At 45.5% G+C, this 15,713-nt stretch overlaps 1 protein-coding gene across 1 annotated transcript in view; it reads right to left on the minus strand.

Moving 5' to 3' along the window:
- Positions 1-15,713, minus strand: part of LOC119952308 (sodium- and chloride-dependent neutral and basic amino acid transporter B(0+)-like) — a 388,856-nt gene that overhangs the window by 321,829 nt on the left and 51,314 nt on the right. The window contains exon 2 of the mRNA XM_038775959.1: positions 13,639-13,763. Within this exon, the coding sequence (XP_038631887.1) occupies positions 13,639-13,660 (22 nt within the window). The 5' untranslated portion in view covers positions 13,661-13,763. The remainder of the gene's footprint in view (positions 1-13,638; positions 13,764-15,713) is intronic.

Genomic DNA, 15,713 nt, shown 5'->3' on the forward strand with positions numbered 1-15,713 from the left:
CGTTCACACACATCGTCTACTCCTTCAAAGAATTGGCTTGGCTCACCCTCGCCCTCGTGAGATGAGCTCTAAATACCACCTTCAGCTGTATCAGCCCCAACCTCGCCCACGTGTGGAGGCGTTCATTCTCCAGAGCATCTCACACCAGAACCCCTCCTCCAAATCCTCTCCCAACTCTTCCTCCCACTTTGCTTTGATCCCTTCCAGTGGTGCTTTCTCCTCTTCCAGAATAGCTCCGTAAACCACCGACACTACCCCCTTCTCCAGTCCCCCTGTCGTCAGCATCTCCTCCAGCAATGTGGAGGCTGGCTCCACTGGGAAGCTCTGTATCTCCTTTCTGGCAAAATTTCGAACCTGCATGTATCTAAACATTTCCCCCTGCTCCAGCTCAACTTCACTTCCAGCTCCTTCAATCCTGCAAAGCAACCCCCATGAAACAAATCTTTTAATGTCTTAATCCCCCTTCTATTCCCATTTCCGAAAATTTCAATCCCACTTCTGTGGTTCCCCAGAATTGGAATTTCCCTTAACCCTGCCGCCAACCCGGTGTTGGAGAAACTGCCTCCAAATTCTCAATGAAGCTATTATTAACGGACTCCCTGAATATTTTCCGGGGCCCATCGGGAGCGGTGCTGTTGCTAGTGACTTCAATCCTGACCTCCTGCACAAACTCTCCTCTATTCTGACTCACTGGGAATTAACCCCTCTGACCAAGCTCCTCACCTTTTCCACATTCGCCGCCCAGTAATATTACATCAGGTTCGGAAGACCCAAACGCCCTGCCTGCCTTCCCCTCTGTAGCAGCACCTTTGTAACTCTGGCCACCTTCCCTCCCCATATGAATGAGGTTACCATCCCTTCAATCCCTCTAAAAAATAGCTTTGACAGGAAAATCGGCAGGCATTGGAAAATAAACAGAAATCGTGCAACACGTTCATTTTAACCGCCTGTACGCAACCCACGAATGTCAGAGGGAGACCATCCCACCTTGCCAGATCAGCTTTCACTCTCCCCACCAAGCTAGAAATGTTGTACCTGCGGAGCCCCCCGCCCCCACTCCCAGGTAACCTGCACGCCTTCTCAGCATCCAATGCAACAACCACCTGTTTCTTTCCCCTCCACCGGTGCCATAACCACCTTCAATACCCTTCTAACATTTGAAAAGAGCTGCCTCCCTCTCACGAACCCCTATTAATCAGATCCGGATCCACCACTAACTTCCTTGTCCTCACCTGAACAATTTCCATCACCGCTGCCTCCCGCCGAAGCTGACCTGCTAAAATACCTTATCTCCATGCTCGTATCACCTTCACCTATCACCTTCTGGAGGCACTCCTCAAGCCTACCCACCAGTATCTTCGCAAATACTATTGCGTCCACGTTTAAAAGTGATATGGGCCTATACAATCCACACTACGTCGGGTCATCATCTTTTTTAAGCAACAGGGAAATCAATGCCTGCCCCAAAGTTTGTGGCAACACTCCCTCCCTATTGCCTCCTCAAACATCCCCACCATCAGGGATGCCAACTTATTCTTGAATTTATTATAATATTCCATCAGAAACCCACCCGGCCCTGTCACCTTCCCTGACTGCATCCTCCCAATTGCATATTTTATCTCCTGCTCCACTATCGCTCCTTCTAATGCAGCCCTGTCCCCCTGCACTAACCTCGGGTACTCTAACCCATCTAGAAATTCCTGCATTTCCCGGTCTCCCCCAGGTGGCTCTGATCTGTACAACCTCTCATAGAATTCCTTAAAGACCCTATTAATCAGATCCGGAGCCACCACCAACTTCCCTGCCCTCACCTGAACAATTTCACCGTTGCCTCCCGCCGAAGCTGACCTGCTAAAATACCTTATCTCCATGCTCGTAAACTGCACTCCTTGCTCGCCTCAGTTGGAGCACTGCCTTCCTGGTGGATAGTCGGTTAAAGCTCACCTGTAGTTCCTTCCTCTTTTCCAACTTCGCTGGGACCCATCTTCTGCATAACTCCAATCTATCTCCAACATCTCATCTATTACCTCTGCCACTCCAACCTCTCCTCTTTGTCCAGCCTGCCCTTAAACGGGATCACCACACCCCTCACCACCACCTTTAGAGCCTCCCAGACAACTGCCTTCGACACCTCACCGTACAGTTGAAACCTATATATTCCTCAATTACCTTTTCAACTTTGTCACAGAACACTCGGTCCCCCAACAGTTCCACATCTAATTTCCACCCCGGCCTCTGTGCTACCTCTTTCTCCAGTACCATATCCACCTAATTCGGGGCATGATCTTGTCATAATATATACCAATATAGCATGGTGCAGACACACACTGTTGGACACACACAGGGACCAATCAACATGTACAAACACCCCTGCCAATCACTAGTTAGAATACACACACTATAAAGGCAGAGGGCACCACGGTTCCCGCTCATTCTGGGTGCTGCCTCTGATTGTAACAGGAACTTATTCAGCCCAGCACGGACTCACAACATGTGCTGAGAGAATCAACTGGTTCGGACAAGGCTTAGGTCTCTAGTTCAAGTTAGCATTATTTAGACCCACAGTCATCGTGTGTTAGTTAGAAGTAGTTAATAAAATTGAGTTGAACATTCATCTGTGTTGGAAGCGTCTGTCCATCTCTCAAACCTACACAACCCAACACAACAGATCTGATACTGCCATTGCTGAGTATTCCGACACCTTAAACCCAGCCACCAAAGCCTTCCCCACCACAAAATAGTCGATCCGCAAGTATATCTTATGGACTCCCAAGAAAAACAAGTACTCCTGCTCCCTCGGGTGGAGAAACCTCCATCTGGAACCGTACTCTTTTGCTGACCACTACCGCTACCCCTCGAGCCCTTCCGTCAAATCCAGAGTTAAACACCTGACTAACACAGTCCTTTTTAAGTCTCACCTGGTCCTTCACCCTCAAGTGAGTCTCCTGCAATATTGCTGCATCGGCTGCAAACTGTTAAGATGCGCAAGCACTCTTGACCTCTTGATCGGACCTCCTAACCCCCTCATGTTCCACGTGACTACCCTAGCTGGGGGTCTCTCACCCCCCCCCCCCCCCCCCCCCCCCACTCTTCTATTCCACCAACATCATACTACCGGGCCCTGCCCCTGACCCGCACCATCCACTATTAACATCAAACCCCTTCCACTCCTCCCAGAATCCCCCCTACGTTTCCTCTCGAACAAAACGTCTCCCAATATCGATCCCTTCCCCCTCCCCTTGCTCGCCTCGTAGGCCCATCGAAACCTGCTAACCAGGCTCCAAATTCCGCAGGCTCCTCTCACCTCACTTCCGTTCACTGGCCGACTTTAGTTTGCTAGCGCGGGTGGCTCCTCTCACAAAGGCATACCGTCTCCTTCCATCCAGTCCCAGAGAAAAAAAAACAACAATCCAACCCATACAATTCACTAAAATAAGATATAACCATTGCAATACAGAATACCAATCAACCCAACCAATAACTTGAACTCTGTAACAATGTGAAGTGAAGTAAATTGCAATACACGTCAATAAAAAGAAAGTGAAAACATTTACACATTTTCCAGTTCCCCAATAACAGTCCATAGTCTCTCTTCCAGCTCCACTCCTCATGTCTGACCCAAGCCTTCTGCCTTCACTAATGCCTCAGCCGCCTCCACTGTTTCAAAATAAAAGTCTTTGGCGTTATGCGTCACCCTCAGCTTCGCCGGGCATACCATACCAAATCGCACCCCCTTGTTGTACAGTGTCGCCTTCACTCAGCCGAAAGCCGCTCATTTTTACCAACTCCACGGACAAGTCCTGGTAAATCCAAACTTTAGCACCATCCCACTGCACCTTGCGCTTCTGCTTCGCCCAGCTTAACACCTTCTCCTTTATGCAGTATTTATGGGAGCAGATAATTATTGCTCTTGGCGGCTCATTTACTTTGGGCTTCAGCCTTAATGACCGATGAGCTCGGTCCAACTCATACTGGAGGGGTTTTCACCCTCCCCCATCAGCTCCGCCAACATCTTAGAGAAGTACTCTGTTTGCCTTGAGCCTTCTGCACCTTCGGGCAAGCCCACAATTCTCAGATTGTGCCACCTCGAGTGGTTCTCCAAGTCCTCGAACTTTGCTTGCAGACCTCTGTTGACCTCCACCACCCTCCGCAGCTCGTCCCCCATTGATGTTAGCTGGTCGCTGTGCTGCAACACGGCCTCCTCCACTTACTTCATCTTCTCGCCCTGCTCTCTCACCTCGGCCGATGTCTTTGCCACAGCTACCCTGACCAATGACTTCAATGCGACCGCCATCTCCTTCCTCAAAGCATCCATGTGCCTCGCAAACTGCTTTTCCAGCTCCACAGCCATCACCTCGGTCATCTTCTCCACCGTAAGCAGTGCGGCCCCACCATGCAGTCCGACATCCGCCATCGTGTCAGCACTTTTGCTGGTCCTCTCATTCGACGGCGAGCCCACATTTCCTCCCTTCTTTGGCGCTGCTTTTTGCATCCTTTAACAACTTACCATTTTTCTTTTTTTTTCTTTCCTTCTTCAATCTTTTTTTTTTAATTCTTCCTTCAAAAAATTTTATTTTAAAATTCTTTCTCTTATTTTTTATATTCCTCAAAACTTCCTCTGGGCCTGGACTTCAGACTTCTTGAAACAAACACATTCTAGGCGGGAGCCACCCGATGTGGAACATCTCCACTATATCGCGCCCTGGCTTCGGGCCTGCTGCCTTGTCCTCAGTTTGACTCGGCCCCGCTGCCCTGGCTGGGCCCGACGCCTCAGCTCCGGCCGCCCGACACTCGCGCGGGGTTCCTTGGCGGTTCTCAAACCAGCCCGGCTTGACACACGTGACGGCCCCAAAGGCCGACAACAATCAGGGGGGAGAGCAAAAAATCAGGGAACCCCCCCCCGAAAGCACCGTACACAGAGGCCACCGATGGGAGCTCCTCTCAATGCGTCCGACCCGCTCGCAAACACCACCGGAACACCAGTGTAGGTTTTTAACACTATCTTCGAGCGTTCCAGACAATATGTCAGAGCTTTTCTTGATAAATACAGTCTCGAGCCAGCTGCTCCAGTGTCCATCACAATCTTCACCAGCTGACTGTCTAGTAATGGAGTGACCCAATCTTGGTCTGTTGCACTAGCAAGAATGACAGCTTGTCTTCGGACCTTGAATCGCGCTCTTTTTCACACCACGCAAACACTTTTTCCTTGATTTAGTTTGCCATTGGTTTTATTCAGCTCTTGCTTCATGCAATATTTGCCTGAAGCTTGTTTCTTTTTCTAACAATCTGGCGCTTTATGCCACAATTTCTACACATGATATCTTTGCACATGATATCTGTTTATTGTTTTTGTACACATATTGTAAGTGCAAATCTGTGTTTGCGTTCAGGATGTCTTGTCAATTCTTGCACTCAAACTCAACCACTGAGCATTTTTGGCTGCCAATTCCATGGATACAGCAAATTCCAAAGATTTCTTTACGGTCAGGTTTCTTTCGGTTCTCAACCACTTTTGAATAACTTTGCTCCTTAAATCATAGACTAATCTTTCTCTGATGGTATCATATAACACAGTGTTTTTCAAGCTTTTTTTCCCCGGCACCCAATTTTACGAATCGCCGGACCTTATAGACCCATGCCGTCTGACCTTTGCAAGACATACCGGCTAACGTTAATGGCCCATGCCAGCCGACCTTTGCGATACACCATTATTACTTACCTCTAATTTGGCAGGTGGGCCTCATGATCTCTCTTGCTTCATCATTCAATGTTACATTTCTGCTAAGGATTTCAGCTGACAATGTTAGTTCTTGCTGCAGGCTTTAAAAAAATCAAGAGGTTTGTCCTCGAAATTGCCATGCTTAGTCTTCAAATGCCTTTGAAGATTTGAGGGTTTTAAACTTTACTTGTCAGTACATCACTGCATATAACACATATGGGATTTGCATCCTGATTTGCATTGGCACAATTAAAGCCATACTTCAAGAAATCATCTTTATCCTGTTTTATTCCCGATTTCAGTTTCTTCTTAATTGTTTGTTCACCAGAGGCCCTGGAGCTCGGCATACAACTCACACCAGCACTGCCTTATCCTACCGTGGACTCTCATGAGAAGCTCTTTCCAGAGATTTCTTGTGAGATCCTGGTCTGTTTGTATATCTGGCCATCTCTATCTTATTACAGAATGACCCATCTTCAGTTCTTCACAAGTCCTGTTGCTTGCTTGCTGGCAGCTATAAAATGGAGAAATCTCACCTCTATCATTTTGCACCCAAACCATTGACGTTTACATCAGAATGGTATATTTTTCAGAGCATCACCCACTCATCACAGACCCATGAAAGAGCAAACACATGTTGGAAAACCAAGTATCAAATTAATTTAAAGAAAAGAATCCAATTATGGAAATCTGCAGGTTATTGATTAAACACATTTTTTGGATGGTATCAATACAACTATGACAGAAATCAAAATCCTCCCCATATCAACCTCCCATCTATTATTAATCAGGAAGGATCAATATGTTAAATAAATAATCATTCAAAAGGGATGAAGATGTGATATAGTAACTTTACTCATTATTTTCATGAAGCAGAGCCTACAACTGTACTCCAACACTGTCAGAGTTACTGGTTCCTCATTATTAACAGGCCTACAAAATCTCACTGGTAATAATATATTGTCAGATCGATGGTATTTAGAGGGAATTGCCCATTTTACTTCTTATAATGGAACTTATTTTATCTGTTACAACAAAACATATCCTTGGCATCCAAAACTTTGGTCAGGGACTTGTAATTTAGGATACGTAATACCTGCCATCTGTCATCTTCCTTCTTTATCAAGACTACCAGTTCAAAGAAATAAGCGTGCCCTCACTGTACGAGATTGATTCCTTGCCAAACTTATTCCTTTTTATTGGGTTGCAAAAGTAGCCACAGAATTGGATAAAATAACAACCATCATAGAAATATTATAGCAAATGATACCTCTACTGCCCTAGTTAAAGTTTCTGCCGAAATGCTAGATATTCGAACTGTGGCTTTACAGAATCGGATGGCACTTGACTATTTGCTAGCCGAAAAAGGTGGCACCTGTCCCCTGATTGGTGCAGAGTGTTGCACCAACACCCCAGATAATTCAGAAGAAATCAAAAGCTTGGCAACACATATTCAAGAAGAAGTCAGGAAACTTAACCAACCCTCTGACAACATTCTTTGGGGGTGGCTTTCCGGATGGTTGGGTGGCACAGGAATTTCCATCATTCAGGCACTTCTCTTATGTTGCATAATTGGACTTATCATTTCTGTAATGATCTTGCTGATAAAGTGTGTTGGCCAATGTATGGCTACCCATAATGCCCCATCAATCAAAGTGGTTTATAGTAATCCAACTGCACCACCAGCCCATAACATTGAACCATGCTACTATTGCACTGTTATTACTGTATTATTATTGCATTATTAACCAATTATTACTGAATCATATAATCAACTTCAATTATTACTGAATTGTTATTGTACTTTATAATCACCTTTTTGAATAAAATACTTCCAGAATGCTTGTAATGCTTGCAAAGCTATGCCCGAATTATTTCCTCCCCGCGCTTACTTCTATCCTATTGCATTTCTTCCTTAATTTCTATTCGTTATTTTGATACATCTTATTAATCTTTAGAAGAATCAAAGTAGGGGCTGGTAGAAATCTGAATTTGTGATTAGCTATAGATAAGATAGATAAAAGGTTTCATGAAGAAATCCTGATTGGAAAAATTATTTTATCCTTTAGAGTAATTAACTGAATCAAAATATATCAACAATGAGAGTGAGGAAAAAGCTGACTAGCTGTGAACTGATCAAATAAGACACACCATTCTCACATTTTGCAAGTTATTTGATGACTGCTAGTGAGTGAAAGTCCAAATAGCAGAAAAGACCCTTTGTGTTATGGAAAACTGGGCTGACATCCCAGTTCTGTTTCGATGGTAACAGTTAGTCAGCCATAGTGATAATTTCTTGTGGGAAACGTGTTTCGCTCAGACCATCATGGAAAATTACCTCAAATTGTTTATCTCTTAAATTTTACAGCCAGCCACTTTGGTTGAATTAAGTGAATTATAAATTAGTTAAAGCCAACCACATCTGTCAAGAGGGCAAAACTTTAAAGATAGCAATGTCCTTAAAAGTTCAGTTGTCGGGATGAGGAAACACCCTTTTTCTATTCCGGAATCAATCTATAACTTGTCAGCTAAATTGCCAGCTTTCTTTTGTTTAAACCACTCAGTCGTTTTTAATAGTGTGTATTTGATTTGAAGAATTATCGAGTTGTATTTTAGAACTCAACCACTGTATTTGCGAAAGGCAATCGATCTGACTACCTTGTTGCCGAGCTCATTGGAACTTCCTAAATTCTGTATTGAAAAACAAACTTTATCAGTAGACACTAAAGCTGACTAATAAAGTTTCAAATAACTTTACCAAGAAACGCAGTCTGGAATCTCTGTTACTTGCGAACTAAGAAGGTATAACGCATATACAGGGTTCCAAATAGACACAGAGATCCATCACCTCCCCTCCCCCCACCCCCCAATTATGGTCAAGACTGTAACCGCTGGGTCACAGTCTGTGCGGAGTCTGCACATTCTCCCCGTGTCTGCGTGAATTTCCTCTGGGTGGGTGCTCCACAATCCAAAGATGAGCAGGTTAGGTGGGTTTACAGGGATAGGGTGAGGTATTGGGCCTAGGTGAGGTGCTCTTTCAGAGGGTTGTGCAGACTCGATGGGCCAAATGGTCTCCTTCTGTACTGTAGTGATTCTATTCTATTCTACTATGTTCAAAATGGTGTTCGCCCATCTCGCTGTCAGTTTTTATATAGTGGATTCAAGATTGAAGTCGACAGGCTTAGAGGTTCAACCAAAATGTAAAGCTTTATTTGGAAGATATTAACTCTATAGGCTGCGATGTTAGACTGCCCATTTATCTGCTCAGTGCCCCTGTTCATGTACAAGAATGTTTGCGAGGAAGCACTAAAAACATGATGAATGCACAACACCTTTATGACTCCTAAGCACTCCTTCCTGAATTTATATCTCATTTAAATCAGTTTCTAACGAATATCTTTTTTTCTCCCCCAGTATTCCAGATGTGGTCTAATTCGTGTTTTGTATAGTTTTAGCAAGATTTTTTTTTTTATATACTCTTTGAAATAAAGGCCAACATTCCATATGCCTTCCCTATTACCTGCTGAACATGCATGCTAGCTTTTTGTGATGTATGCATGAGGACCACCAAATCCCCCTGTGCTGCAGCTTTCCGCTTTTTCTCCATTTAAATAACATTCAGCTCCTTTATCTTCCTACCACAAATTGACATGTTTTTACATTATACTCCCTCTGCCAAGTTTTCACCCTGCCTCACCTGTCTATATCCCATTGTAGTTTCTTTGTGTCATCCACCATTTGCCTTCCCACCTTCTTTGTGTCATCCACAAACTTTGCAATCCTGCATTTACTTCACTCGCCCAAGTAATTAAAATATACTGTAAATAATTGTGGCCCCAGCACTATTCCCTGTGGCACTCCACTAGTTACATTTTGCCATCTTGAAAATGCCCCCCTTATCTCAACTTTGTCTTCTCATAGTTAGCCAATCCTCTATTTGTGTTGATATACTCCCTCCCCCCAAAACCATGGACATATGTCGCCATTTAGCCCCTCGAGTTTGTTCTGTCATTCCATAAGATTATGGCTGTTCTTAAATCCATCCGTCTGCCTTGGCTCCATATCCATTGTTATATTCTTCTCATATAGTCATAAGGTATTTTATAGAATATAAAGAAATCATTCGGACAATCGAGTCCATGCTGTCGCTTCATGAGACAATCCAGTTAGCCTCACACTCTCGCTCAATTCCTGCATCCCTGCACACCTAATGCCTTCAAGTGGCCATCCAACTTAATTTGAATCCATTGATTATTTCTGCTTCCTCCACCGTTGTGGGCAGTGTGTTCCAGGTTATAACCACTCACTGTACAAGAAAATTCTTCCTCAGTGCAGCGCTCTCTCAATCTACAATTAGGTGTCTCTGGGTTGGGCCTCGAAGCACTTGGCCAGGGTCTTCAGTCAGCAACATGGAGGTGTGCACTGCTGAGCATGTTTAAAAGCCACTGTTACCTTTTTACATTGGAGCGGTGAAGCCTTCCTCTTCTGACTGCAGCTCAGAGCAATTGTCGAAGGAACTCAGGAGGATGAGTGATGAGATGCAGATACAGAGAAGTCAGTATAGCATAAAGAATTAATGGTAAGTATGACATCAGTCTCAAATGACCAAGAGACTTCAATTGAGCAAGAAACAGAATAGACGGTGTCCAGAGATGTAAATAGTTCTAAGGGCAGCATGGTGGCGGTGGGTTAGCCCTGCTGTCTCACGGCGCCGAGATCCCAGGTTCAATCCCAGCTCTGGATCACTATTCGTGTGGAGTTTGCACATTTTCCCTGTCTTTGCGTAGGTTTCGCCCCACAACCCAAAGATGTGCAGGGTAGATGGATTGGCCATGCTAAATTGCCTCTTAATTGGAAAAAATGAATTGTGTACTCTAAATTGTTTTTAAGAAAAGTGATGTAAATAGTTCTGAATAAATAGTTTCCAGTAAAGCTAAATGTTGGCTTTCTCCAAATCACTCCAAGAGTAAATGAAACCTCATTGAGCCAGAAGTCAAAACAAGTAAAGGGCAACAACAGTGACGGCCCAAAACCATCACACCCTGTTTGAGCCTGTGGTAGCACGGTACATCTAAGTGGACGAGTCCCCGGAAAGTCATGTGACCTAATCGGCCAATTGGACCGAGGGCAAGGTGTGGGTTTCCCAGTCAATTGTGAGTTTGGAGCCTTAGAACCTGGTTGCCCTTTACCTTACTCTCTGTATGTAGTGACTTACTTTGACAAAGAGTCATCGGACTTGAAACGTTAGCTCCCTTCTCTGTCTACAGATGCTGCCAGACCTGCTGAGATTTTCTGGCATTTTCTCTTTCATCTATTATTACAGAAGTCATGTGAGCAAATTGTGCCCTTGAGGTCCAGCAGTGTAACTGTGTTCTGGTGGGTAGTGTGATTAAGTGTTACAGGTATTTAATTGTTTTCAGCATTTCCAAGAATTTACAAAGTTTTGTAAGGGGCAACAAAAGGAGACCATGCCGAGGTGCAGAGTAAAACAAAAACTTACTTGATTTAACACGTTAACCTTTATGTACAGCTCCAGGACTTACCGACTGGGTCTTCTATAGTCACTGCATGATTAGACAACTCTATTTATACAAAGGCACATGAACAGTGTTATGGGTGGGAGGGGAGCAACGCCTTGCTGTTACTGGTTTTTTCGGACTTTTTGCACCTATTTCTGGAAAGACCATGCTCAGCCGTGTACGAAGTCTCTGGCCCATCAGTATTTCCGCAGTCACTGAACAGGAATCAAGCCAACTTGGTGTATATGGATCCCGACGATTGTTTCTTAAGGCCGTGTTTAAAAGTTTGCATCTCGCACTTTGCTAAACCACTCGAAGCCGGGTGGTTTGGGGTGGTGCAGCATATCTATTGCAGCCAATCGGTGCCATGGTTCCCCAGAATGGCACTTTGCGGCCATTTTCACAAACGGTGAGAGCAGGTGTGTTTGCGTTCGTGAAAACGGCCGTAAAGGCCTGGGAAATCGGCCCATCGGATAGGGGAGAATCGCTGTTCGCCGTAAAAAAACGGCGAGCAGCGATTCGTGTCGGGGGCGGCCGTGTGGGGGAGAGAATAGCGGGAGGTCGGGAAAAATGTCGGGAAGGCCCTCCCGCTATTCTCCGACCCGTCGTGACGGGCGGAGAATCGCGCCCATAGGCTAGATTCTCCGTCGACGGGATGCTCCATTTTGCTGGCAGCACGGGGGTTTCCCGACGGCGTAGGGCTGTCCCACAATGGGAAACCCTATTGATCAGCTGGCGGGGTGAAACAGAAATACGGCACAGCAGGGCGGAGAATCCAGCCATAGTTTGCTTTTTGGAAGTGTTTAAACCTGTTGGTGAGACTGGTTCAGAATCTCAGGTAAAGCCAGTCTTATTCAAGGAATAATGCAAAGAGCTGGGCCACGCCCTTGAGAAGGGGATTTTGGCTTGCGGGATTTTGTTTTTGAATTGGAACAGTTAAGGGGAAATTCATGAAGTGTTATCTATAGATTACAGTAGCTGTGGGGTGTCTTTATGTTTGCAATGGATAAAAAATTTTGCTGTTTGTTTATATGTATTTGTTAACTAAGTTTTTGGAATAAAGCTTGTTTTGATTGAAGTGTCTAGAAAGACCGATAACTCACACCTGAATTGCTCGTCCTAGCCAAATTCAACATAAAGGTTGTAGGTCAGGTGGCCTTCATAATATAGATTGGAATTTCTAAGCCCTGGTCCATAACATTTTCTCTTAATTTATTCTGAACAATACCTTGGTTTCTCCTCTCATCACTCCAGTCATCTCTGTCCTAATGTTTGGTTATCTGGACTGAAACCTGTTCCTTAAGAAGCCGGGCGCGATTCTCCGCCCCCCCCACGCCGGGTGGGAGAATAGCGGGAGGGCCTCCCGACATTTTTCACACCCTCCCGCTATTCTCCCCCCCCCACGCATGCCACGTCACGAATCGCCGCTCGCCATTTTTTACGGCGAGCGGCGATTCTCCGAGGCCGATGGGCCGAGCGGCCGGGCCTTCACGCCTATTTCAACACGGCAGCAAACACACCTGCTCGCTGCCGTCGTGAAACGGGCACCAGATGCCCGTTTGGGACATCTGGGGGTCCGATTGGCACGGCCGTGGTACGGCCGTGCCAAGGGGGGCATAGGCCCGCGATCGGGACGTGCATCCATAACGGACGCACTCTTTTCCCTCCGCCGCCCCGCAAGATCAAGCCGCCACGTCTTGAGGGAAAAGACGGCAACTGCGCATGCACGGGTGCGTCAGCTGGCATGAGGCTTGACGTGCGGCCTTGATGACCATCGTCAAGGCCGCGCCGCCGTGACGCACTGGGCCGCACTCCTAGCCCCGTCCGGGGGGGGAGAATCGGCCTCGGAAGTGGGCGTGAAGGCTGCCGTTGGTCACGGCCTGTCCCACGGCAGCCTTTACGATTCTCCGCATTTGCGGATAACCTCGCCCACTTTGCAACCCTTTTGTAGTGTCCAGCTTCTCTTGGCAGAGTTGAGAGATGTTCATTCCCCATTGTTCTGCCTCCAACTGCAATATCTCCAGCTAAAACTATAACAAACACACCTTTTTCTCTTAAAAAATGCCTCCATTTCTGAAGCAACAATTGCATACTGTTGGCCTATTTACTATTCACACCATAGGCCTCTCTAAGTACAACAGAATTACAGTTGGGATTGAAGCCAACTCCCACACATACAAAACATCTTTATCCAACATGAATTTAACATCGGTTTACCTTTCCAGAGGCAGAAACATTAAATTAAACATACTTAAAACTATACTTTACTTCTAATGTTTACAATGCAATTATAAATCTCTTAAAACTACATTTCTTTTCCTACCACTGGGAAGGTTGACAATTTATGATGACTACTGACACTATCCAAGGTCCATGGAGACAATTAAGAAGCTGAATCACCTTTTAGAGCTGCTGTAGTCATTCTGCTGTAGGTTAACCCACAGTGAAGTTCAAGAGAGAGAGTTCCAGTGTTTTTCCAACTTAAGGAATTCCATTCCCTTTCTCCTTACTGTGATTTGTGGATGCTGGAAATACAAGAAGAAAATACATGTAACACATGGGCTTTGCTTCAACCCTACTTGAAATTGCTTTATGATTTGACTGAAATTTTAACACACGAATGTGGGTCTTATTGGCATTTATTGTAGGCCTAGATCTGGAGATGACTCAGTGTCCACATCTTCCTTGCCGTGTCCCAGTTAGGCTATTGAACACCTGGGCCTCATACGTATATTCAGTTAACAGTCTGCCTGATTAAAGTTTGCATTCACTTTGAGGGAAATAAGTGTTGGTCCAAGGTTAGTATTTTAAAATTAAATAAAGACAATTGTGAAGGCATGAAATCAGACTGGCAAATTAAGTTGAGCATGGTGGCACAGTAGTTAACATTTGTGCCTCACAACACCACTGACCCGGGGTTCGATTCTGCCTTTGGGTGACTGTGCCTGGGTTTTCTCCAGGTGCTGCGGTTTCCTCCTACCGTCCAAGGATGTGCAGATTAAGTGCATTGGCCAGGATCAATGCGCGAGGTTACGAGGATAGGGCAAGGTAGTGGGCCGAGGTGGAGTGCTCTTTCAGAAGGTCGCTATAGATGCGATGGGATGGATCGCTTCTTTCTCCACTGTAGGGGTTCTTTGGGAATTCACTGGAGATGCAGCAGCAGACATTTAAGGGAACATTTCAGAATACACAGAATGGATACACTCCAAGAAAAATGAAAACATTCTCGGGGAGGATTCACTATCTGTGGTTAAGTTAAAATTTTAAAAAGTTAAAATTAATATCAAACTGAAAGCACTAACATATAATTTTACAAAGTTGGATTGCCAGTCACAAGATTGGACAGAATATGAAAAAACAGCAAAGAATGACAAAAATGTTGATAAAGAGGAGTATGAAAGAAAGCTAGCTAGATATATAAAAACAGATTTCAAGAATTTCTACAGATATTTTAAAAAGAAACACATTAACATTAGTCCCAGAGAAAGTGAGTCTGAGGACTTAATAAGTGAAAACAAGGGGATGGCAAGTGAGTTGAACTTAAACTTTGCATCGGTCTTCACTACAGAGGATACAGGTATCAACTCCAGAATTATTGGAAAGAGGAGGTCAAAGGGCATGGGGACCTTGGGAATCTTACAATCATGAGGGAAGTGGTACTGAGCAAATTTTTGAGCAGTTGACTGACAAATCATCTGGCCCAGATGGATTTCATCCTACTGTCTTTAAATAAGTGGAATCCAAGATACTTGATGCATTGATTTTAATTTTCCAAAATTCCCCATGTTTAGGAAAGTTTCCATCAGATTCGAAAACAACAGAAGTAACTTCTGTTTAAAAAGGGAGAGAAACAAAAAGCTGGCAGCTTAACATCTGTCATGGGAAAATGTTATAACAGAGCACTTAGGTAAATTCAAGGTAACTAGGTCAGGTCAGCATGGACTTGCGAAAGGTGAATCACACCAAACCAATTTTAGGGGAAATATGATGTTGAATTTGCAATCAGATCAGCCATGGTCTTATTGAATTGAGGAGCAGGTTTGAGGGGCTGAGTGCCCTCCTCTTAGTTCATGGGCGGGATTCTTCCCTACCCGGCGAGGAGGGCGGTCCCGGCGCCGAGGAGTGGCATTAACCACTCCGGCGTTGGGCCGCCCCGAGGGTGAGGGATCCTCCACACCTTCAGGGGCGAGGCTGGCGGAGTAGTTTGCGTCCAGCCGGCCAGCACAGAAGGGGCTTGGCGTCACACCAACCACTGACAAAGGACCTCCACCGGCCGGCGCGAGTTAGTGCATGCACGGGAGCGCCAGCATGTGCTGGCGTCAACCCAGCGCATGCGTGGGGGGGGGGGGGGGGTTCAGCTCCACGTCAGCCATCGCTGTGTTTTATACCAACTGACGCAAAGGAATAGAGTACCCCCGCGGCACAGGCCCGCCCGCGGATCGGTGGGCCCCGATCGCGGGCCAGGCCACCGTGGG

This window comes from Scyliorhinus canicula, chromosome 17 (genome assembly GCF_902713615.1).
Source record: "Scyliorhinus canicula chromosome 17, sScyCan1.1, whole genome shotgun sequence".
NCBI lineage: Eukaryota > Metazoa > Chordata > Chondrichthyes > Carcharhiniformes > Scyliorhinidae > Scyliorhinus > Scyliorhinus canicula.